At 41.8% G+C, this 27318-nt stretch overlaps 2 protein-coding genes across 3 annotated transcripts; one reads left to right on the top strand and one right to left on the bottom strand.

The window, feature by feature from the left end:
- Window positions 1–15116, bottom strand: LOC124140911 (ATP-binding cassette sub-family G member 8-like). 2 transcript variants are annotated; one of them, XM_046508739.2, is made up of 11 exons: window positions 14984–15116; window positions 14084–14354; window positions 13241–13476; window positions 12576–12708; window positions 9323–9446; window positions 8826–8971; window positions 7061–7286; window positions 5491–5690; window positions 3939–4015; window positions 2732–2999; window positions 1–1145 (listed from the first exon to the last, which is right to left on the bottom strand). In XM_046508739.2, the coding sequence occupies exons 2-11, from the start codon at window positions 14322–14324 to the stop codon at window positions 880–882; spliced, it is 1917 nt and encodes a 638-aa protein (XP_046364695.2). In that variant the 5' UTR covers window positions 14325–14354; window positions 14984–15116; the 3' UTR covers window positions 1–879. The 2 variants fall into 2 exon arrangements, with proteins under 2 accessions (XP_046364695.2, XP_046364696.2); XM_046508740.2 differs by lacking the exon at window positions 14984–15116 and adding an exon at window positions 14454–14554.
- Window positions 15111–25790, top strand: LOC124140910 (ATP-binding cassette sub-family G member 5-like). Its single transcript, XM_046508737.2, has 11 exons — window positions 15111–15234; window positions 17371–17619; window positions 17778–18010; window positions 18527–18659; window positions 18755–19027; window positions 19777–19993; window positions 20229–20428; window positions 21391–21529; window positions 22788–22973; window positions 23716–23843; window positions 25433–25790. The coding sequence occupies exons 2-11, from the start codon at window positions 17373–17375 to the stop codon at window positions 25597–25599; spliced, it is 1923 nt and encodes a 640-aa protein (XP_046364693.1). The 5' UTR covers window positions 15111–15234; window positions 17371–17372; the 3' UTR covers window positions 25600–25790.
- Window positions 25791–27318: the final 1528 nt, after the last annotated feature.

The raw sequence follows: 27318 nt of genomic DNA, 5'->3' as shown, positions 1-27318 counted from the left end.
CGATGCTCATGATATTAATCACTGGATTGTCTTGTCCAGACTCGATTATTTACAGACCGCCGTCATATAGCTGGAATATTGCTGAGTGCGACGTTAAACAACAAACCAACCAACCAACCAACTTAAACGGGCAAATATTTCATCTTCAGCCTGTCTGATTATTCATAATGGTATGAGCACATACATATTAAATTCTTATTCAACTAAGGTTCCGTCTGGTGACGTTATATTAGGCGTCGCGTAGAGACAGCCTGAGTAACAGTAACTAGTATGTCACTGGACACGTCATAGAATACATTATAGGGACATGTCCAGTGGCAGGAACTCACAGTCTGTCATAAGTGGAATTAAACGCGGAAATGTAGAGATCACATTACAGCCAACTACCACAATCTCTAAAGAAAGAGGGTTCGCCCTGATTATTCTTGGTTTGTCAGCAAATGTGCTTGTTGGTTTCCCAAAGTGGTAAACGTCAAATAACAGCATCACTTTGGGCTTTCATAACACATCATGCTAACAGGTATAACTGAATAATGTTCAATACGTCAACAGGAGAAGGAAAATTGAGGAAAGGTAGATCATGAAACAGGAACTACACTGCCCCAAAATGGAGTCACAGAATCATATTCGTAAATGTCAACTGCGATTATATGCATCGAGATATCGGGATTTGGAACACAAATATATATCGCGATTTAAGGGGTTTACATAATAATGTCGAAATATCAAGGTTTCAAATGCACGACTAGAAGAAAACATAAATGTAAGGTTGTCCGAGAATAGATTTTTTGAGATAAACACATGTGTAATATAACAGATATGTTAAGTTATCCGAGACAATGGTAGTTGCTTGATCCACATTCATGAATTGTAAAACCTTCAGGCTTCGTGTGGTTTTTGTGGGATGTATTTGAGTCCTACAAAATATAACAATAAGAAGACAAAAATGGAAGCACATATTCCGACCACCGCTTCCCAGATCTTTTCATCTCTGAAGGCATACATCGACATAGCTTCCTCGCCCGTCGCCACACAGAAAGCTTCCGGGACCCCGTCGCAGGTAAAGTTGAGGGGGGACACTACAACCAAACACAGCCCTTCGAACCCCCATCGAAGATACGACACGTCAGCCACCCATCTTAACCCTGCAACAAAATATGGTACCACTTACATATCTTGGAATTAAGTCAGACATAATATACAGTGAGTGAGTGAGTGAGTATGGTTTTACGCTGCTTTTAGCAATATTCCAGCAATATCACGGCGGGGGACACCAGAAATGGGCTTCACACATTGTACCCATGTCGGGAATCGAACCGGGGTCTTCGGCGTGACGAGCGAACGCTTTAACCACTAGGCTACCCGACCGCCCTAATATACCATATATCGACAGTGTCACGACATACCATATCACATCTCTGCGTGTAATGACATGATACCATTTCACACACATATATCAGCTTTTCCACAACATACTATATAGAATCTCCGCAGGTGGGTGCCATAGCATATCATATATCTGCAGATGGGTGCCATACCGTAGCACATCATATATCTGCGGGTGGGTGCCATACCATATCATATATCTGCAGATGGGTGCCTTACCATAGCATATCATGTATCTGCCGGTGGGTGCCATACCATATCATATATCTGCAGATGGGTGCCTTACCGTAGCATATCATATATCTGCCGGTGGGTGCCATACCATATCATATATCTGCACATGGGTGCCATACCATATCATATATCTGCAGGTGGGTGCCATACCATATCATATATCTGCGGGTGGATGCAGTACCATTTCACATCTCTGCCGGTGGGTGCCATACCATATCATATATCTGCGGGTAGGTGCCATACCATATCATATATCTGCAGGTGGGTGCCATACCATATCATATATCTGCAGGTGGGTGCCTTACCATATCATATATCTGCAGGTGGGTGTCATACCATATCATATATCTGCAGATGGGTGCCTTACCGTAGCATATCATATATCTGCCGGTGGGTGCCATACCATATCATATATCTGCACATGGGTGCCATACCATATCATATATCTGCAGGTGGGTGCCATACCATATCATATATCTGCGGGTGGATGCAGTACCATTTCACATCTCTGCCGGTGGGTGCCATACCATATCATATATCTGCGGGTAGGTGCCATACCATATCATATATCTGCAGGTGGGTGCCATACCATATCATATATCTGCAGGTGGGTGCCTTACCATATCATATATCTGCAGGTGGGTGTCATACCATATCATATATCTGCACATGGGTGCCATACCATATCATATATCTGCACATGGGTGCCATACCATATCATATATCTGCAGGTGGGTGCCATACCATATCATATATCTGCGGGTAGGTGCCATACCATATCATATATCTGCGGGTAGGTGCCATACCATATCATATATCTGCGGGTAGGTGTCATACTATATTTCCTTTAAATACGATATGTACCTGCAGGCGGGTCATATAACACCATAGCAAATCTCTGCGGGTGCGTGATATACCATATATTTCCATAGCATACCACATATCTTTGCTGTAACATACCATATCATATTTTGGTAGCAACATACTACGGTGCCATCTTCTTCAATGTCGACCTCTACAATACTATACGATGTCAAACCACATCACTGATTTACTTTGTCATATACGAAGTTATAACCTTCGTCACCAGCAGCGCGGTGTTAATACTCACAGGAGAGAATGTTGTCGAGGTTGATGAAGAAGCCGGCGGACATGATGAAAATGGAGAAAAAGCTCTGTGCAAAGAATCCCGAGATTTGAAAAGTTGGCATGAGAGATGCTGAGAACATAGCGAGGCTACGTGAGCAGTAGACAGAGATGAAGATAATGGCGAAGACTTTGAGGAAGACCCATGCGTCCATTTCCAGGTTGGCGAGGAAGTACATAGGTATCATGTACACTGTTACGAAGAACGTGTGGAATGGGAGCTCGCTCAGCAACTGTAAATGTGGAAAATGTACACTGACAAAACCAAGTCAAGTGTTCATCTGAACTTACACGGTTTGGTATTGTACAAGTCAAAATAGGGAAATTGTATCGGACATCATTTTGGAAATGCCCCCCACATGTCTACCATAAAAAGTTTTGAAAGCTTTACGAATGCCTTGATGATGAAACCTGATCAAACATTTTTTTTACCAAGGGCCTTACTGTGCTCTTTGAAATAATCGTAGAAAGAGCATGCACGAAATTTAAAGTTGCTGGACTTGTGCTTGACATAAAGGTCAAATTGACCATAAGAAAGTTGAAGTCACCACTCTTGTCATACACTCTGAACCTTTTGACCTATTTTATTATGAAACAGATGATGCGGTTTTATTCTCTCCTTCTATTTCAAGTTCAGGTGGACAAATCAGTTGAATGGAATAGGATATTTGACTCTTATTCTATATGGGATCATCGATATACTTGAAGCTAAATTCACGTGATTTTGCAAGCGCGAGCAGAAATTGCGATTCACATGCATAAATAACAAGAGATCAGCCAGCTTGGGTGCGAATTTGGTGCCCCCCATGGAGATGCCTACTTCTTGCCTAAATGGTTTATCTCCAAATTTCACACAGATTTTTTCTACGAGGAAGTCTAGCATTTATGTTTCTCAGTTAAATTCAGGTGACATTGCTTGTATTCTCAACAAATTGTCCTGAACTTTTGAAATGTAAAAATCACCTGGTTTAGTGGATCAACGAATGAGCTTTTTTACGTTTTCTTGTGGGATAGTGGTGTATAAAGTGGAAAAATCAAATGTTTTGCCAATTGAGCTTGGTTCCTTTCCGATACTGTCAAAATTCAACCGAATCATTTCAGTTTTTGGTATCACTTTCACTGGTTTCAGTACTTTGGTTATCTGAAGTCCTAGTCACACTCAAACGGTTTACCTTCGCAAAATAGTAAGCCCCCGCTGAATATAGTTTATCTTGAAGCTCAAAATATAGATATCGTCTTTCTTTATGACCTGAAAAGAAAAAAGTTTTTTTCTGAGAGAAAACCCAAGAAAATCTAACGACACTTACAATATATCTGTAGTGACACTGAGTCATAATTTATATAGGAATAGTAAGAGAATATGTTACCCAGCATTTGGTTTTTAATTTATGGGAGGCATTTGTTCTTGAAGTGTGTGGATTTTACGTTCGCACCTTATTGTATTCTGTTGGTCAGTGAGATAGAGCTACCAGTAAACCCCAAAATGTACAATGCCCTTTTAACTGTTTACATTCACTCGTCGTCATATGGCTGGAAAGGTGCGTTAAAGAAGAAACAAACAAGACATTCACACACATTTGATTGCCGTTATTTTCCCAATTTCTCCGTGTATATCGAAATACGTTTGAAAATTCGCATATTTAACAAAATGGTACCCAGAAATCGGGGGAAACATTCATAAAAGTACAACTTACTGGCATAAAAACCATTACATCTTAAAAGAACAAAAGATTTCTGACTCGATCATGTGATACTTACCATATGAGACTGATATATATATATACATACACACACACACAGAGGGGGGCGGTGGTAAAAGAAACATACAGAATGTCATATCAGATTTTGCTGTGTGATTGTACCTTGTGTCCTTCTCACTAAACTCATTAACAAATTGTACTCCATTTACAGGGACACCAACCTTCAGAAAAACGCACAACGCTCATTTGTTTGTCCTTTAAGATGGCAGCATGTATATCATCAAGTCAGGACCAGACAAACCGGTGATTCATATTAGCAATCAATCAAATCAACGCATCTGACCACCGATCCATTAGATCGCCTGTTACGAAAAGCATAAGTTGCTGCTGACCTATTCTATCCCGGAATCAGAGAAGCGTGGTCACCCGTTCGTTAACACCTGGTGTCATAGTAATTTATTAATCATTCGTGAGTAATAAATGCAAAATACCTAACGGATTTTTTTTAATTTCTTTACCTATACCAACTCATCATTCTTTTTTATGCTTCTATATAGGAAGCCTTATATTGAGCACAAGCTTTAATATGCATGTGGATTTAGTTATATTGCATTTAATAGGTACTTGTAACCGCAAACGAACTCAATTTTCAGTTTGTCGTTTCCATTTGGGTGATCTGTCCCTTTGCCATGTGTACCCGTGAAGATCCCGGGTAGAATAGTTCACCAGTAACCCATGCTTGCCGTAAAAGGCGACTATGCTTGTCGTAAAAGTCGACTAACGGGATCGGGTGGTCAGACTCGCTGACTTTGCTGATGCATGTCACCCACCCCAATTGCATGGATCGATGTTCATGATGTCAGTCACTGTATTGTCTGGTCTAGACTCGATAATTTACAGACCGCCGTCATATAGCTGGAATATTGCTGGGTCCGGCGTTAAACAACGAACTAAACCAAAACCTTTGCCATGTGACAATGGACACATATAAACACCAAGAGAGCATGCTTTACCCAATACATACACTGCCCGATGACATCCAGGACGATCATGTAGGGGTACATGACGCTGATCATGTAGAGCAACCCAAAGTGGTCCCTCAAAGACAACTGGTCCCTCTTGAGCTCGAAGAAGACGAAACCCAGGATAAGGGACATGGAGAGAGCTTGCAGGAACTGGACCAAGAGCAGAGCATAGTCTTCTACTAAATTCCTCATTGACCGACTGAAGTAGATGAACAAATACAAATGGCACATGCATTCGAATGACGTTAAGGTTTTTCACTCTCTGCCTTATTGATACCACCAGGAAATTGCTGAACTACTTACCACATGAGACTGACAAAGAATACCTGTGTGACGTCACAGTGAGCTGTCAACCACGTCGATTCAGTGTTGTACATACGGCTGTCTTTCAAATTTAGCAGGATAAATGCACCTCTGTTTTGGGTGTATGTGTGTGTGTGTGTGTGTGTGTGGTATAATGTACGTATGGTATGTGTGTGTGCGTGCGTGTGTTTGTGTGTGCGTGTACTTGTGCGTGTTTGCGTGGTATGGTGTTGGGTGGGTGTGTGGTTATCTACGTGTTTGTGTATGATTGCGTGCGTGACTTTATAAGTAATTTGGCGTGTATGTGCGTGTGCGAGCGAGCGTGCGTGTTCATAACCCAACCTTAATTTTAAACATTCTGTTAGTATATGTCTTATTTTACCTTATCCAGATCATGACGTTATAATTTGCTTTTATGTCTAAGTGTCTCGTAGGCCATACCTGGTCGGATGTTATATTTGTATTGTTCGTGTACGTGTTTTAGTATGAAGTGTATATAACATGTGACACTATAATAAACAGTATTCTCTCTCTCGTATTTCAAAATTAATATATCCAATTTAGTTTCAACAAAATCAATAAAAGCGCTATCCGGTTTGTTTATAAGTTCCCGTCGCATGGCAGGGGTACCGCTGTTCGGCGTCTGGCAGTAAACAAACATTAGCCTTTTTAGGTAAATTAAGTGTAAAGGTTACTTCAAGTACGGCAGGACATGCTTACCCTTTTCGCGAACACCTGTTATTTGCCTTTTACGCCCAATGGAAGAGTCGGCGGAGAGTCGAGATTGTTTCTTCTCTGGCGTTGGCGTTTTTAATTGTTGGGGCATTGTTGCTGTCCCCCGCCGTTATATTGCTGCAATATTGCTACACGCGGCGTAACACTATACTCACTCATTCTTTAGTGAAGGAATGAGTATCCAAGTATCACAAGAACACATGCATTTGTCTTTTTTGACGTAGAAACAAATATTGGCTCAGTTCCTGTCTAGACATTAATAAGATATTCTAACGCTGTGACTTGAGGCCATCTAATTTATGACTGCTGAAATGGGTATAAACCCGAGGTCAATGTTTACTTTTTGACCAAAAACCCACGCAGAAATCAAACCCTTCAACATCAGACTAATGTATTCAACACATACCAAGTGTTAAGAATACACGAGTGAAAACAACATTTCAAATCCAAACACAGAATTAAATAAAGATCAAATACACAATGGCATCATGTATTTCTATGTCACGACATATCCCATATAAAATATCTTACTTGAAGAGCACTGAAAACTGTCTTAGCTCGCCGGGTTGGTACTTGTTTGTTTTAAAGGCTGCCTGGAGTGGGTCGAATCCTGGTTTCTTGGTCTCACCATCAGCGCTATTGTCTTCAAGGCTTGCAGACGCAGCATGGCGTGTGTAGGCCGCCACCAGACTGTCGGAGATGTCGGAACTCCTGTTTTCCGTGTTATCTGTTGTCGTGTCCACCGTCGCCAGATCCACTACAAAGAAGGATCATGCACAGGGTTGAGTCGTCACTTCCAAAACAGAAGCAAAATCCTGATTTTCCGAAACAAAGAAATGATGATGTTATGTTTCGAATCCTCGTGACTAGGGAGTGACTGAGCAAGTTCTAATGCCCTATCACGGTAGGGCATTGAAATATTGTACACGGGTATTCGAATACCAAAATGAATAAGTGAGTGCGTTATTACTTAACGTTCCGACCCGTGAAGATTCCGGGGTAGAATAGGTCTTCAGCAACCCATGCTTGCCGTAAAAGGTGACTATGCTTGTCGTAAAAGGCGACCAACGGGATCGGGTGGTCAGGCTCGCTGACTTGGTTGATGCATGTCATCGATCCCAATGGCGTGGAGCGATGCTCATGATGTCAATCACTGGATTGTCTGGTCCAGACTCAATTATTTACAGACCGCCGTCATATAGCTGGAATATTGCTGAGTGCGGCGTTAAACAACAAACCAACCAACCAACCAACTAACCAACTTAATGTTCCCACAACATCACGAAAGGCAACACTGAGGATAGGCTCCCCGTATAGTAGCCATTTGAGAACTATTAAGTATTGTGACGATGCCTCGCGTGTGCTATGACAATTTACAAACACGAACGTTTTGACAGCCAGCAGTATGAATTTCAATACCAGGTCAGTGGATAATAAATAATCACCTATAATAGTGCCGATGTCAATTTTTTAAAGACCAAAATAGTTTAGGCTGGTTCATGATGACACATCACATGAAGTACATAAATAGGTGAATGTTGAATAACGCCGTAGTCGTACAGGTCTCCTGTACATCTGGTCCAGACAAACCAATGACTTAAAGCACAAGCATCAATCTACATCATCAGGGCACGAGCACGCGACGTTACAGGGCCTGAGGTACCGGAGTCTGTTCTGATCAGTAATCACATGGATTTCAATGGGTCTAAATGATGCGACTCGACTCGTCTCGTGCTCAAGTACCTGGTGATAAGAACCTTTTCATGACGTAATTATCTTTATGAATAAGAGTTCAGCGTGTAGGCGTACGTAGCTGTATTTTTTCTAGCGAATAAAAGCCAATAATTATAACTAAAAGTTATATTTTTTCTGTGTTTTCGATTTTCATTAGTGTAACTTTCTGGGACGTACTGACTTATATACGTCATCGAGGCAATCACACTGACGTACACTAATATGTCTCGGACATCCCTTTGACATTCGTTTGAAATATTAATAAATTAAAATCTATTTGCAGCAGTCTTACTAAAATGTGCCTGTTAACATGAGTACGCATGTGATTGGATAACTGGCAGAACAATCATCCAATGAAATTACAGACGAGAACGAATACTATCAATACTTTTCAACATACATGTACACTCCAGCTCTCACGCGTAGCATAGATTGTTTGACTACATTAATGAGACGTCTTTCTTTCATTATATCTATACAACATGTGTATTGGAATTAACTAATCAGCATACCTACAATTGGCAGCACAACATTGCCCTACTCAAATGACCCGATTACCTACTATAATGATCACAGGGATTGGTGAGTTCTGGGCACGGAAAGCCGAGGTCCGTGAAGTAGTCCACCATCTTTCTCGCCTCGCCGTAGTACACCATCTGACCTCGGGACAACAGCAACACCAGGTCGAACAGCTCGAATATGTCAGACCTGCAAGACAAGGTGACAGTCAGAAGAGACTTCGGGGCTCATAGATGCCATACCCGTGCCTGGTATTGAAACAGTGTGTAGAGTAAATAGCAGCAAGACTATTGCACATGTTTCACGCGGAATATTGCCGAAGTAATCTGAACGTGCATTGGTCTGAGCACTCGCTGGTTTCCCTCCCGTTGGATCATCATGGAGGCCGTTTGTATGCATGGGTGATGGAGGCACAAAACCGAGAAGAACCAACAAGCTAAACAAGCAGCACACTAAGAAGATATGAATTGTGGAATTATAATTTAACAGTATACCCGGATTATTTCTGTAGAAACAGCAAAACACTTTGCACGCACGTACCTTGGTTGGTGTATTGATAAAAGAACACTTCTGTCATTCTTTGCGAGATTTGCCAATGTTTTCACGAGGTGGTGAGCTGTGAAGGAATCTAGTCCTGAAGTTGGCTCGTCCAGAAACAGTATACCTGGAGACAACAAGTCCATCTACTTAAACAGTACACCTGGAGACAACAAGTCCGTCCACTTAAACAGTATACCTGGAGACAACAAGTCCGTCCACTTAAACAGTATACCTGGAGACAACAATTCCGTCCACTTAAACAGTATACCTGGAGACAACAAGTCCATCTACTTAAACAGTATACCTGGAGACAACAAGTCCGTCCACTTAAACAGTATACCTGGAGACACCAAGTCCGTCCACTCAATCGGGAAAACAACCACGTGAAACTGTAAACTCAGATAAACAACCACGTGAAATAGTATACCCGAATAAACAACCACGTGAAACAGTATACTCGGAAAAACAACCACGTGAAACTATACTCGGATAAACAACCACGTGAAATAGTATACCCGAATAAACAACCACGTGAAACAGTATACCCGAATAAACAGCCACGTGAAACTGTATACTCGGAAAAAACAACCATGTGAAACTGTATACTCGGATAAACAACCATGTGAAATAGTATACCCGAATAAACAACCACGTGAAACAGTATACCCGGATAAACAACCACGTGAAACAGTATACCCAAATAAACAACCACGTGAAATAGTATGCCCGAATAAACAACCACGGGAATCAGTATACCCGAATAAACAACCACGTGAAACAGTATGCCCGGATAAACAACCACGTGAAATAGTAAACCCGAATAAACAACCACGTGAAACAGTATACCCGAATAAACAACCACGTGAAACTGTATATCCGGATAAACAACCATGTGAAACAGTATACCCGAATAAACAACCACGTCAAACAGTATACCCGAATAAACAACTACGTCAAAAAGTATACCCGAATAAACAACCATGTCAAACAGTATACCCGGATAAACAACCACGTGAAATAGTATACTCGGATAAACAACCAAGTGAAACAGTATACCCGAATAAACAACCATGTGAAATAGTATGCTCGGATAAACAACCACGTCAAACAGTAGACCCGGATAAACAACCACGTGAAACAGTATACCCGAATAAACAGCCACGTGAAACTGTATACTCGGAAAAAACAACCATGTGAAACTGTATACTCGGATAAACAACCATGTGAAATAGTATACCCGAATAAACAACCACGTGAAACAGTATACCCGGATAAACAACCACGTGAAACAGTATACCCAAATAAACAACCATGTGAAACTGTATACTCGGAAAAAACAACCATGTGAAACTGTATACTCGGATAAACAACCATGTGAAATAGTATACCCGAATAAACAACCACGTGAAATAGTATACCCAAATAAACAACCACGTGAAATAGTATGCCCGAATAAACAACCACGGGAATCAGTATACCCGGATAAACAACCACGTGAAACAGTATGCCCGGATAAACAACCACGTGAAATAGTAAACCCGAATAAACAACCACGTGAAACAGTATACCCGAATAAACAACCACGTGAAACTGTATATCCGGATAAACAACCATGTGAAACAGTATACCCGAATAAACAACCACGTCAAACAGTATACCCGAATAAACAACCACGTCAAAAAGTATACCCGAATAAACAACCATGTCAAACAGTATACCCGGATAAACAACCACGTGAAATAGTATACTCGGATAAACAACCACGTCAAACAGTATACCCGAATAAACAACCACGTGAAATAGTATACTCGGATAAACAACCACGTCAAACAGTAGACCCGGATAAACAACCACATGAAACACCCCCGATAATCAACCACATGAAACAGTATACCCGAATAAACAACCACGTGAAACAGTATACCCGAATAAACAACCACAGGAATCAGTATACCCGGATAAACAACCACGGGAAACTGTATACCCGGATAAACAACCATGTGAAACAGTATACCCAGATATACAACCACGTGAAACAGTATACCCGAATAAACAACCACGTGAAACAGTATACCCAAATAAACAACCACAGGAATCAGTATACCCGGATTAACAACCACGGGAAACTGTATACCCGAATAAACAACCACGTGAAACAGTATACTCGGATAAACAACCACGTGAAAAAGTATACCCGAATAAACAACCACGTGAAACAGTATACCCGAATAAACAACCACGTGAAACAGTATACCCGGATAAACAACCACGTGAAACTGTATACCCAAATAAACAACCACGTGAAATAGTATGCCCGAATAAACAACCACAGGAATCAGTATACCCGAATAAAAACCACGTGAAACAGTATGCCCGGATAAACAACCACGTGAAAAAGTAAACCCGAATAAACAGCCACGTGAAACTGTATACTCGGAAAAAACAACCATGTGAAACTGTATACTCGGATAAACAACCATGTGAAATAGTATACCCGAATAAACAACCACGTGAAATAGTATGCCCGAATAAACAACTACGGGAATCAGTATACCCGAATAAAAACCACGTGAAACAGAATGCCCGGATAAACAACCACGTGAAAAAGTATACCCGAATAAACAACCACGTGAAACAGTATACCCGAATAAACAACCACGTGAAACAGGTATACCCGAATAAACAACCACGTGAAACTGTATATCCGGATAAACAACCACGTGAAACAGTATACCCGAGTAAACAACCACGTGAAACAGTATACCCGGATAAACAACCACGTGAAATAGTATACTCGGATAAACAACCACGCGAAACAGTTTACCTGGATAAACAACCACGTGAAACAGTATACCCGGATAAACAACCACGTGAAACAGTATACCCGGATAAACAACCACGTCAAACAGTAATCACAGATAAACAACCACGAGCATCAATATCCCCGACAACTATTTGACACAATACCCCACGTGACACATGGCATGCCGTTACATGCTCGGCTAGAGCCACAACTTGAGTCATTGTCTCACCGATTTACTGAAAGGTAACACAAAATACGTTCACTAAATATTCTGGTAGTTTAAATTTGGGGAACTTGTTATGATTTATTCGTGTGTGCAGGGTATTTTGAATAGTTCGCTCCCATTTGTGTGTGGGGCATCACTTGTTATGAGACAGATAAGAGTATAACTAACCTTAGAAAGTTTATACATATAAAGTTATACACGAAACTGAACTGCCGATGACTTACTTGGATCTACCAGCAGCTGTATCCCGATGCTGATCCTTCTCCTCTCCCCGCCCGACACGCCCCTTATCTCGGAGTTCCCAACCCTGGTATCAGCAACATGGGACAGACCCAACTCCGACATCACATTTTTTACCTGCGGTAACAAAGCATTTGCAATGATATTTTAAGACTTTTACAACGAGTGCACATTTACTTTGGATCTTATGCAGGAGTTTATCATTCTTCTTTAGAAGAACATTAAAGATTTGGATGCAAATCAGTTGATGTCATGAAAAACTCCTGGCCGTGGTGAGTTGCAAAGACGCAAACCATCTAGGTCTCACTTTTTAAACACCCCATGCTCAGTTTGGTAGGCAGTTTCGACCAACGAAATCATTTTCAGTCGAAATAACTCACTACAGTAAACTACGGTTATAACGAACTCAAAGGGACCACTAATTGTAGTTCGTAATAACCGTAGTTCGTTATAAGCATATATACAACATATATACATCAAATGGCCGGGACTAAAATAAGTTCGTTATATCCGTCAGTTCGTTATAAGCGTGATCGTTATAAACGTAGTCTACTGTATATATTCTCCGATTTTACCCCGGACTGGCGTTAAAAGAGAGTAGGATACTGACCAAATTAGGCGTGCCAAGAAAGTTATCGTTATCACTCACCCTGTCTTCTACCTCAATCTGCTTCATATTGGTGGGAAGTTTCAGCTGTGCTACAAACATTAGTGTCTCTCTCACAGTCAGGTTCCCCAGCAGCCGGTCGTCCTGTCGCACATAGGCTGAGCAGGTGTCTAACATAGTCCTTGTTCGCGCAGCACCGTTCAGGTAGACCTCACCAGTTACCTCCCCTGTCATCGTCCTGCACGCCATCACGTCAAGCAGTGATGTCTTTCCGCTTCCTGTTGGTAAATTGGGTATTTGAAGGCGACACCAAGAAGGATACGTTGTAATAAATTTTAAAAAGAGAGACACCAGTAAAGCCAACATTTCTGAGTACAAATTACAAATTCTCAAAACATTACTTTTCAAATTTGTTGTTTCACTTTAGTTGTGTAAAAAAAAAGACTTTTAAAACACTGATTCTGCTGTCATAATCGCCAACTATTTCAAACATGTCTCTCTAGTATGTAAAAGAAGTTTGTACTACTAATTCATAGACAAATACTCTTTAAAATCGTAATTATGTGTATTCCTTCAATTATTAAAATCAGTTCTGGTGCACCAACTGGTTCACCAAAGTGGTAAACGCTTTATTCCCGCACGACTCCGGGATTTCCGTCCACACTAAGCTTACATGTTTTGAGATAACTGACATACCATTCAAAGAAATGTTAATCCCAGCTCACTCACTCAAATACCTGAGATGTCACCGATCCTAGTTGCGTGGATCAATGTTCATGCCAATCACTGGATTGTCTGGTTCAGACTCGATTATTTACAGACCGTCGACATACAGCTGGAATACCGCTGAATGCGGCGTTAAACAACAACAAACAAAACACATACCTGAGCTTCCCATGATGGCCAGCATCTTGCCGCTCTTGACTGCGAAGGAGATATTTCTGAGCACCATCTTGGTCTGTGGTTCCTCCAACCATTCCCAGGGCATCTGCAGTGCCGCCAGTCTCTGCCATATCTTGACTGGCCTGTCACTGACAGAGTAGGACAGGTCTTCTACACGGACATCAATGGGAGCATGTTTGTTGAAGTTGAGGTCAACGGTGAACACTTTATCGATGTCCACCATTGTCGTCAGTGGTAATTATGCATTCAAGAACTGTCGATGAAGAACAAAATAGGCCATGAAGTGATTTCTGAGTGATGGAATATCATAATTAAATCTTCATATTTTAAAGTCTGAAAATCAAATATTTACCTCATGCAATCCCATTTAATCCTACAGGAAAAATATCATTCGAGATCAAGAATACTGTATGACGGGAAGATTGAACTTTGTCAATCTATGAGCAGGAAAGTTCTAATGTCATTCACCGCGTTATCACGATGCCCCGTATCGTTATCTTGCCAAGTCTAGTCGATGTCAACAACATGTCAACGCCATGTACACTTCGAGCTCATCTATTAACCGTGACTATCATTACAAAACCTTATCAATCCTTGGTGCAAAACCCATTCGTGTCACTAGACCCTGGTCCATAAACCATCAGTACATCTTCCCCTTTAAGGATGAAACCTAAACTTTAATCCATCTGCAGCTAAGGTGAATTGATTTCATTGTTTTGAAAAACAAAATGCATGATGAATGCGTCAGTAAATTGGGTTTAACGCCGCTTTCAACTTAAACCCAGTCATACCACAACGGGGACAGTTTTAACCACTAGGTTACCCCGCCGTTGATGAAGTAATTGTGAGCTGTTTAGTAAAACGTGAGATGTATATATTTACCTTCTATGTTGCAGACACGAGACCCGTTCATATTGCGCCATGGTTGTCAGTTATGTCGACGGTAGAGGACGCATGCACGTAGTTCTTGTCAAGTCCCACATTTCACAAGGGGTGTTTATCACCTGGGACCCGCAGGCACGAGGTCTGATAACACATCGACATTAAACCCAAGCATGATCTAGATCACTTTTATCATGTGACCTTAGCACATGCAGTTTGTTTTCTACCGTGTGGCCTTACAAATTTAAAAGGTAAGGTTTACGTCCTCTGCGTTCTATGTATGTCTGTATACAGATATTCAATATTTTGGTTTAACGTATTTAATTATCGTTTCTCCAATGGCATGTTAAAGCATAGGATGACATTGACAGTAAAGTCATACTTCATTTTTATCTACATTTCCTGATGTTTATTTTGCTCTTGAATAAGGGTCATTATCAGAAATGCAGGTACGTGTGGTTTTGCTTTTCTTTTCTTTTGGTCTTGTGTGGTTCAAAACACAATCAGATTTCATGCATTTAATGTCAATACCGGCACTAAAACAGATTCCATGTAGCTGAAGTAATACGCCCCGTGGGTGTTCAGGAACAACAGTCGCCAGTTATGGCTTGTTTGTTTTGTTTTGTTTGTTGTTTTACGCCGCACTCAATAATATTACAACTCTACATGATCAGCGTCATGTACCCCTACATGATTGTCCTGGATGTCATCGGGCAGTGTATGTATTGAGTGAAGCATGCTCTCTTGGTGTTTATATGTGTCCATTGTCACATGGCAAAGATTTTGGTTTAGTTTGTTGAACGCCGATCTCAGCAATATTCCAGCTATATGACGGCGGTCTGTAAATAATCTGGACCAGACAATCCAGTGATTGATATCATGAGCATCGATCCACGCAATTGGGATACGATGACATGCTTCAACAAAGTCAGCGAGCCTGACCACCCGATCCCGTTAGTCGCCTCTTACGACAAGCATAGTCCCCTTTTACGACAAGCATGGGTTGCTGAAGACCTATTCTACCCCGGATCTTCACGGGTCTCTCCAGTTATGCTTGCCGTACAGCCAACTTACGGCGATCGGGGTTATAATGACTGGCTGATTGTCTGTCAGCGTACCCCAAGCGTAGATCGCATCTTTTGCTGACAACCGCAGGGTCCTGGTCATCGTAGAAATCGATACGAATATTCACACAGAGACGTCACCTTTGAATAGCTGTAACATTGTTTCCTGTGCTGGAAAATAACAGTGAATTAAACATAGAATAATGTCAACCACGTAATTATATTTGAATAAACAGTATGTAGAACATAAAGCGAAAGATCCCTCTCCATAATTATCAGATATGCTAAAAGTTCATTGTACTTTTCCGACTATATCATTTAATGCTTCCGAAAATCTGAGCTGCATATCCTTTTCAGCCGGTGGCACCCGTCCCAAAAAAAATCCTTAACATATTCATAAAGAATCTCTACTAAAGGCAGAATCGATTGCACGATTCCGACTATATGACCATCAAATAGTGATGACACCCCACCGGTGGCAACCTTTACAAACACACGCAAAGGCAAATCAATTATTCACGCGAACAAACAGGGGAACATATGGTACATGATTTAAGCTTGACCAAACAACGTTTGAGCAAGAACTTATGAAGCCCTTTGAAATAGTCGTTAAAGAGCATGCTCAAAAGCTATGATAGACATAAAGGGAAAATTGACCATAGGAAAGTTTAAGTCATCCCTCTTGTCATACAGTCTTATGGGTAGATTTATGTCACCCTGAATCTATATGCATAGATTTGAAAATGAAAGAGATGCGGAGTTTTCACTTTCACGTGTTTTGCTTTTGAAAATCCGAGTGGAATCCCGATTCATATGTATAAAGGAAGACATCAGCAAGGAAGGGACCATAATTGGTGGCCATGGTGATGACTAATTCTTGGCACTAACTGTCCTATCCCGAAATTCCACATTGATGTCATATACGAGGAAATCCATCATTTCACATATTGTTTCTCAGTAAACATCTCATGACATTTGCTTTCATTTTTAACAAATTGTGGAGTATTATTGAAGATTTAGACGTCAGTATGTATATGGACACCACGTTTTGTGATAATTGGAAAAAATCAAAATGTTTTGACAGAATTGGACTCTTTTCTGAGATTGCGAAAATTCCAGCAAATCTTTTACTTGTCTGTTAATATAAAAATTGATTGAATTAAGGATTATGAATAAGTGATTAAGCATTGAGACAGGGATTTGGAAGTATATTAGCGGGTAGATTTGATGGAACTTGGAATTGATGAAGAAAGAGTCGTGTTAGTGTGATCATTTTATTTTGTAAGGAAGGTTATTCATCAGTATGATTACTTTAATTATCAGAAATGGACATCTCTACACTACAAGATGCGTCCCCTATCCTCAGGCCTACCTCAATCAGTCCCCTGCCCACTTCCGGTGACACGGTTCCTCCTGTGCTACACATAAAGGATGTGACGTACACGGTACAGGAATGGGAAGGCCCCTGGTGGAAAGGAGCTTGCTTCAGGAAACGACGAAATAAAACAGTTCTCAACAATATAAGCATGTCCCTCAAGGGAGGACTAATAACAGCACTTATAGGAAGTTCTGGTATGTCTGACCAAGGTGTATGCCTTTTGAAGAATGTTGAAGTAGCTAAATAGGTACTAGCTTGGTGAATAGGCTATCCGAAGACACTTAAATAAAGACGTATTATGTCACAAACATAACTCAACAGACACTGTATAAATATATCAATGTTATTTTAGGATCAGGCAAGACATCGTTATTGGATGTGATAGCTTGTAGAGGTGAAGGTCAACTTGCTGGTCAGTTGTACTTCCGGAACCAGCCATGTCAACAGGAAGTGATGAAGCGACACGCGAGTTACGTGATGCAGGCAGACAAACTGCTTCCTAACCTGACGGTCAGGGAGACTCTAACTTACACTGCCTACCTGAAGCTTCCCGGCAATATGAGCAGCGCAGACGTCGAATCAAAGGTAGAACATTTTCAAATAGTCGATCATGCTTTCACCAGTGGGGGCAGTCGGGGAACCTAGTGGTTAAAGCGTTCGCTCGTCACGCCGAAGACCCGGGTTCGATTCCCGACATGGGTACAATGTGTGAAGCCCATTTCTGGTGTCCCCCGCCGTGATATTGCTGGAATATTGCCCAAAGCGGCGTAAAATCAAACTCACTCACTCACTTTCATCGATGAATGGTGAACATGTCTTTTGCAAAATAATTCCGTGGAAGAAACAATGACTCTGCTAACACAATAGTGGGACAGAACTTATAGGTGACGTGCACAGTAATCATGGTATGTGGCACCACATATCCTACACGAGACAAGGAGTCAGTAAATTCCTTCCTGTATTTACATGATTGCTGTGATGTCAACCATATAGTAAGAAGCAACCAAGAAAGCTTTTCGCTTGATTCAGGATTTATAGATTTACCTGTTCTTGTTCCTGTTCTGTTTTTATTTTATCACATGATGTCATGTTTACACTCAGGTGCAGGAAGTGATCGAACAGATGGGACTCCGCCATGTTGCAGGTAGTCGTATCGGTGGCCAGGTGACTAGAGGCGTTTCGGGGGGAGAGAAAAGGCGCGTTACCATAGCAATACAACTTCTACAGGATCCAGGTATTAATCCTCGAGTACCAATGCGGTATGTCCATAATAAATACAGTAAACGGTGGCGTTGTTTTATCAAAAGTTGTTTTTGTTCATTTCTTTAGAAATCCTGCTCCTTGACGAGCCTACATCCGGTCTGGACAGCTACACATCCCGTTACCTGGTGATGAACCTGGCGGAACTAGCTCACAGAGAGGGCAAGATCATACTGCTGTCGATACACCAGCCTCGTTCTGATATCTTTAAAATTTTGGACGAGATAGCCATCTTAACGCAGGGTCACCTAGCATATTTTGGGAAGACAAGTGGAATGGTGCCTTATTTCAGTGACATTGGTTACCCATGTCCCCGCTACTCCAACCCCCTGGATGTATATAGTGAGTGCTAGCGTGCAAGCCGAACAATGGTAGTGTTGTAGACAGTTTTTGTCTCAACTGCTTTTCGAAAACGTAATAACTATGGTCGACGGTTGAAAAACGAATTGTTAATAATATTTTTATATTAATCATTGGCGTCAGGCAACACACGCTTACTTGTTTTTATGATATTGTATGAGTGGTGGGTGAAACCGGTAGAGCAGAACATGCTCGCCCTTTTCGCGAACAACAGTGATCCATTCATATGATATACTCCGCTATTTTTGCCTTTTACGCCAAATGGATTCTGCTTCGGCGAATAATCGAGACCGGATTCTTTGGTGTTTCCTAAGGGAAATGAAAGAATTGTCGGTTTGGTGGAATTAAAGTAAATACGAAGACTTGAAAGACGAGTTATGTTTAAGGATACATCAAACAGTTGGTCTCTTTCCCTACTGATCCTTACTGGAATTATTTAATAGTCGATGGAACATACAACACCCACAAAACACGATTTCGTTACTACCTTAAAACGTAAAAGCATGATCATTGTGGAAATAGTCTATACGTTATATCTGTCCGAACGTAAACATGATGTTTACTGCTTCACATACACGTAACTCTCTAAAGTCGATCATGATCATATGTGTGTGTTATTACAACTGCGAACGAATATGATAATAAACCATGTCATGATCTGCACATTCTTAAGGTGAATATTCAGAGCAATATCTTTATATCCAATCTGTCACTTTTCCGTTCTTCTTTAGTCGATGTGTCCAGTGTAGACAGGAGGAACAGTCGACTGGAAGAAGTGTCCCAGAAGCGAGTTGACAAAATAATAGGAGCTTACAGAGACTCATCACTGTACAGTGACATAAAGTCTAGCATCCGCGAGTCCCTAGCTCAGTCCCCTGCTGGAAATAGAGACAGTGTCGGCAGGAGACGTGGACCTCGCTGGTTCCGAGTTGTTAAGACGCTTGTCAGGTATGATCACAACTTTTACAACTTTTTAAAATGTAAAATTAATCATCCTTTTTATCTTCTGTTCGATGACAAATTATCCAAATCCAGTAGAAAAATTGCTTTCGGTTGACACGCATAATTTTCATGACTGTACTAGCTTGTGGAATATCGAAAAAAAAACACACAAAATAATGATGTTTCAAAAGCCTAATAATCTGTCACATACTTATCTAATTTCATCGTGTTTTAATATCAGCCGGATGACTCTCAACCTGTCACGGGACAAACAGGGCTTTCTGAACCGGATTGTGTTGATGCCAGCATTTGTGGTGTTCATAGCTGTATTCCTGGGTCGCCTGAAGAACAACCAGGAGAGTATACAGGATCGGGCTGGTCTCCTATACCAGTCAGTGTCAGTACCCACACACGTGGCCATCCTCAACATCGTGCCCTTGTGTACGTAGTGATTATAGATGCAGAATAGTTTCGGTTAGTCAGTCAAGTAGAACTTTATCATTCGGTCCCCAGTCCAGAAGACCGCCTCCGTGGTCTAATGGTAGAGCGTCCGCCCAAAGAGCGGAAGGTTGGAGGTTCGTTCCCCGTCCGCGTCAAACCAAAAGACGTTAAAAGATGGTACGTTTTGTTACCCTGTCTGGCGCTCAGCATTAAGGGATTAAAACAGGGACTGGTCGGCTCGGAGTTAGTATACTGTGTCTGAGTGGGGTATTCATGTTAAACTGCGGCATGGTATCTCAGTGGGCTAGCACTATAGATCGGCATCAGTACGGACTAGTACAAGCAGACACACACACGTGCATGCACGTCGAAATATAAGTGCAATAACCTTGAACGCTAGAATGTGCTGACTGCTGGTTCCATCCATGATATGTAAATGGTACAATTTGTGATGATATTGCATTCTGAGACTCAAATTCATACAGGATAACTAAAGTGCCCACTCAAATTCGCATCAACATTTACTTACAACACCGTACCACACTGCCTATTTAAATTCATATCAGCATTTATTTATAGCACCTATCAACCCTTTCGATGCATACCAACATTTACTTTCAGCTCCGTAAGTAAAACTTCCGATTCAAGATCGAATAAACATTTACTTACATCTCCGTACAAAACTCATTCATTCTGTGTCATGTTGCTTAAGTGCCGAATAAAATCGAATCTGTTAGCGAGACCCTGTGACTATCGAGGTCTGGTCACTGGTCACTGGTCACTGGTCATTGGTCCAGACTATTATTTACATGTAAGATAACTTTAGTATTGCTGACTGCCGTGTTTAACATTCACTACCGTACTCACACCATGCCCAAACTGCCAAAATACATCCGAATCAACATGACTCCATTTCAACACTGTCAGATAAAAACGTGATCATAAAACCATAATTGTTTCAGTTCCCTGTATTCGAGAGGTGTTCTACAGAGAATGCCGTGACGGCCTGTACTCCACCACCACGTTCCTGGCCGCCTACACCATCCATATGTTACCATTCTCCATCCTTGCCAGCGCCATCTTCAGTAGCTTCTTGTACTGGTTAGAAAGTCATAGTATTCGCTTTCAGTGTAGTAGTGAGTGAGTGAGTGTTTGTGGTTTAAGGTCGCTTTGCCATTAAAGTATTTCAGTTATAGCCTGACAAGACAATATATGTGGAAGGAGCACCCAAAGTCGTGCCAGACCAAGGATCATAATCGGAGCCCAACTGAGACTATCGGATACTGGCACTGATATATGCACAGCAGGATATGGCGCGTTTGTTTAAATAATACTGATGTACTATTGGAATGAAACATATGAATTATCTCCATCTACACTGTCTATTTCGTCGATGCAGAAGTAACAAACAGAGTAATGCGAATGGAAATTAGCTTTAAATTTTGGAAAAAATAATGACATCGAAGGGAAGGTGAATGGGTCTTCAGGAACCAATGTTTGTCGTAAGAGGTGACTAACGGGATCGAGTGTATGTCAAACCTGTCCTCACAATAGGGGCGGTCGGGTAGCCTTGTTGTGAAAGCGTTCTCTCGTCACGCCGAAGACCCGGGTTCGATTTCCTACATGGGTGCACTATATGAAGCCAATTTCTTGGGTCCGTTGTCGTGATATTGCTGGAATATTGCTAAAAGCGGCGTAAAACCATACTCACTCACTTATTCACGATATCGACACGAATGAATTTAGTTGTTCTTGAAGGATAATCTGTTCCGTTACAGAATATCTTAAAGTGGGATTCTTGGAAAGCCAAATAAAACATTACTTCAGGTAATTACAGCAGCCTTAGAACTTAGGTAAAGGGATAGAGACCTACACACATAGAGGCAAGGTTCGGTCATGATAAATAATTTCTCATTAGGTTGAAATCGCCGGAAGGCAATGTCCTTTACTTTAATCTACAGTTTCCTCATCACGTGTGTCTCTTTTCAGGGCGACCGCCTCCGTGGTCTAGCGGTAGAGCGTCCGCCCGGAGAGCGGAAGGTCCGGGGTTCGATCCCCGACCGCGTCATACCAAGAGACGTTAAAAGATAGTACTTGTTGTTACCCTGTCTGGCGTTCGGCATTAAGGTGCTAAAACAAGGACTGGTCGGCTCGGAGTCAGAATACTGTGTCTGAGTGGAGAATTCATGTTAAACTGTGGCATGGTATCTCAGTGAGCTAGCACTATAAATCGGCGTCAGTCCGGACTAGTACAAGCAGCCACAGAAAACACACACACGTACATGCAGTCGCTATATAAGTGCAATAATCTTGGACGCGACGTTAAACCCAATTTCACCTCACCTCACCATCTTTTCAGGGCAGTTGGCATGTCGGAGGATCCTGACAAGTTCGGGATGTACGTGGGTGTTGTGTGTTTGCTGTACTTTGCTGGAGAATTCCTCACAGTGGCTAACATGGGTGTCTTCATGGACTCACAACTTGTCAACAACTCAACCAGCCTCATGTTCACAGCATCTGCTGTTCTATCATCTGGGTTTTTGAGGTAATATTTTAAGCTTTTTTTTGTATATATTAGCATGGGTAGGACAGGACATGCAGTCATTGCAGCCTGATCATTGATTCGTGAATAGAGTTCCTTTGGTCATGAATATGTAAGTCAATTTGTGACAGAGACATGAGCACGGTGAGACCTAATACATTGACGGATTGTTCTTATCATATGTGACCCGTGAAGATTCCGGGGTAGAATAGGTCTTCAGCAACCCATGCTTGCCGTAAAAGGTGGCTATGCTTGTCGTAAAAGGCGACCAACGGGATCGGGTGGTCAGGCTCGCTGACTTGGTTGATGCATGTCATCGATCCAAATTGCGTGGATCGATGTTCATGATATTAATCACTGGATTATCTGGTCCAGACTCGATTATTTACAGACCGCCGTCATATAGCTGGAATATTGCTGAGTGCGGCGTTAAACAACAAACCAACCAACCAACCAACTTATCATATGTATACTGACAGAAATAATAAACATAAATTCCTACCTCAGACTATTAAATGTTCGGTGCTACAGTATCTTGAAGAACGTTACCTTTTTCTTTAAATTCCTATGTATGTAACAATACAACATCTCTCGACGACAAAACACATTCCCAGCTACCTTTCAGTGGCAACTGTATTGGTGAAGGTCTTCACCGTCGTCGTGATATTTAGCATACCGTTATGTTCATACAGGCTCTGTCATATGGCTCTGTATCCAGTTCTTTACCTTGCATCTCTTCCAACAGGGCTGTGCCCAATATGCCCGAGGTCTTCCGGTATATCAGCTATGGAATGATTCATAAGTATGGTAGTGAGATAGTCGCAGCCAATGAATTCAGTAGCCTCGCCCTGACCTGTGAACAAAATACGAAATGTAAGTTGAAAATTGACATACTTGATAATTATCGTTGATATTTTCATTAATGCCGCAGCCACGAGGGTGAGAACGTCAACTTTGTCAGGTTAGAAGACTTGAATAAGCGTACATCTCTCCACATATGCAAATATAAAACGCCAGAGAATAAGCAATTTCTATTAGTGAGTGAGTGAGTTTGGTTTTACGCCGCTCTTAGCAATATTCCAGCAATATCACGGCGGGGGACACCAGAAATGGGCTTCACACATTGTACCCATGTCGGGAATCGAACCCGGGTATTCAGCGTGACGAGCGAACACTTTAACCACTAGGCTACCCGACCGCCCCCAATTTCTATTAACTGCCAACAGATTCCAATGGACTTAAAAGGCAAAATTGCGAATTTTATATGAATCAATTAAAATCAGTGATGCCACAAGGAGTTCGCGAAAAGGGTAAGCATGTCCTGCCCTTCTGGTATTATTCGCCACTCACACAATTCTCATGAAAATGTAAGTGTTTGTGTTGTTCCCTAACGCCGTGCAGCAGTACTCCAGCATACGACGGACTATCGCGGCTTGACCAGTCACGACAATCCATGATTCTTGCACGGTTTTGTATTTATCAAAGGAAAGTGAAAATCCACCACATTCCAAAAACACTAGCTCTTTATGTGTAAGCATAGAAGTACTGACATATATTATTCAAATACTACTGTGTGATTGATCACTTAAAATGCCAAACACAAAGATCGGTACGATTCCACTGCCGTATGATGAACATTCTTAAAGGTTAACTGGAATACTATTTTAAGCGCCGTAAAACCTAACCAGCCCACAGCTCAGTCATATAACAGAATATCATATTGAAGCAAACCAAGCGTGACGCAGGTCACTGTGGAACCAGTCAGGTCAAATGTGGGATTCGAACCCAGGACCAGACATCAACAATTTGGCAAATATATGCATGTACAGATGGGTATTCAGATATGTATTGGTTGCATTCTGTCTTATAATTGGTCTTCAGCAACCCACGCTTGTCGTAAGAGGCGACTTACGGGATCGGGTTGTCAGGCTTGCTGAGTTGGTTGATACATGTCATCGTATCCCATACGATGGTAAGTGACCGCCTCCGTGGTCTAGTGGTAGAGCGTCCGCCCGGAGAGCGGAAGGTCCGGGGTTTGATCCGCGGCCGCGTCATACCAAAAGACGTTAAAAGATGGTACTTGTTGTTACCCTGTCTGGCGCTCGGCATTAAGGGGCTAAAACAGGACTGGTCGGCTCGGAGTCAGTATACTGTGTCTCAGTGGGGTTTATTCATGTTAGACTGCGGCATGGTATCTCAGTGTGCTACCACTGTAAAATCGGCATCAGTCCGGACTAGTACAAGTAGCCACACACACACCCGCATGCACGTCGCTATTTAAAAGCAAAATTTTTGGACGCGATGTTAAACCCCATTTCATCTCATGATGTGAGTCACAGGATTGGCTGGTACAGTCTCGATTATTTACATATAGCTGGATAATTGCTGAGCTCGGCGTTAAACAACAAACAAATGTTACATTCTCAATAAACTGTCTGATCCATAATGTGTATATGTTGCAGTTGTTCCATGTGTGTTTACCAATGGCAGTGAGTATCTCAACGTGGCCTTCCCCGGCGCTGTCGACCACATCGACAGGAACTTCGGCATCCTGACTGGGTTTTCACTCTCATTCGTCGTCCTTGCTTACATTGCTTTCAAAGTTCGTGGAATTCCAAATCTACATTGATTTCAATGTTGACGCTTGCTCGATCTATGTGAGATTGCGAAGGAAGTGTGACCTTACACCTTTATTAATTGTATATATACTGAACAACAAAAGTTCCTAAGATTTAATGCAAAGTTATGTTTTTTACCAAATCTGAAACAATTTCGGTTTGCAACAGATAAAAGACTCCTGTAAGTGTTCAAATGGTTTGATTTGCCATACTGACTTCAGAAAATGCGTGATTTCATAAATAAAACATGAACATGCCAAAATGTCAATTTACAAATCAATAGCGTGTGTGTCCACCTCTGGTTGCGATGCAAGCAACACATCTTCGTCTCATGGAATGGACCAGGCGTCGCACAAAGTCCTGTTGGATATCTGTCCATATCAGCTGGAGCATGTATCGAAGTTCCTGGAGTGTCTGTGGAACACGTGGTTGACGTCGATGGCGCCGATCCATCTCATCCCACATGTTCTCGATTGGTGAGAGATCAGGGGACCGAGCCGGCCAGGGGATGACATTCACGTTGTTTTGTTGAAGAGAATACTGAACAAGTCGAGCAATATGAGGCCGGGCGATGTCATGTTGAAAGGTAATGTCGGGGCCATGACGACGCAAAAACTGTAGAAAAACAGGACCGATGATCTCGTCGCGGTAGCGCTGTGCATTGAGATTTCTCTCTACCACTATCAAACGGGTCCTCTGTCTTGCTGTAATCCCACCCCATACCATAACGCTGCCGCCCCCGAACCGATCTTCTTCCATGACACAATGATTGACGTAACGTTCACCTCGATGTCGGTACACTCGAATCCGTCCATCGCTGTGGCTGAGGTGAAAACGAGACTCGTCAGTGAATAGAACTTGTCCCCGCTGCATGGCCGTCCTGCGTAGCCTCTGTCTGCACCACTGTAGACGTGCTTGACGGTGGTTTCCTGTCAAAATGGGAAGTCTGGCGGGTCTTCTGGCGACAATCCCTGCACATCTGAGGCGACGACGTACGGTTTGTGAAGATATTCGTCGAAGGCCAGGGATGCTTCTTGCAGTCACTGTTGCTGGCTGGAATCGATTTCGTAGGTGTGTTGTTCGAATCCAGTTGTCTTGTCCATTATTGGTTACGCGTGGCCTGCCACTCCGAGGATGGTCTCTGACTGCATTCGTCTGTTGCCAACGTTGCCATAAACACCAAATGGTGTTTCTGTGGACGTTAAATTGTCTTGCAACATCACGCTGACTCGATCCTGCTTCAAGCATACCAATGGCTCGCAGACTCTCATTTTCGGACAGGCGTGGCATTTCGTAATGTTGAATAATTGCGTAATTTTGTTGTTTTTCTGAGTGGTTGTTGTCAGCACGATGCTAAACAATGCATATGGAGTCCCGTTAACGCACACGTTTTTATACCCATTCTTGGGTGGTGAAATGCATGGGGCCTCCATAAAAGTCAACTTTTGCATGGAATGCATAATTTGCTTTTCTGTAGCAGTTGCGTTTTTGTGACCTGATTCCATACATGTACTACAATATTGAAAACCAAACTTTACTTGTTTGAAAAAAAACACTAAAATATAGGTGTCACAGGAACTTTTGTTGTTGAGAAAATGTACTGAAGGCTGGAAACTGTAAATGTAAAAATAATGTGAAAAAAATGTCCATATTGTATGACACAGTTGTTGTAAATAAGGCACTATCAACACATAAGTATGTTTTGGTGTATTGTATATATTGTGTTATGG

Source organism: Haliotis rufescens, unplaced genomic scaffold, assembly GCF_023055435.1.
Source record: "Haliotis rufescens isolate VD_foot unplaced genomic scaffold, xgHalRufe1.0.p SCAF_3, whole genome shotgun sequence".
NCBI classification, from domain to species: domain Eukaryota; kingdom Metazoa; phylum Mollusca; class Gastropoda; order Lepetellida; family Haliotidae; genus Haliotis; species Haliotis rufescens.
Note: the sequence above shows the minus strand (reverse complement) of the source record. Positions and strands in the feature narration are given on the sequence as shown.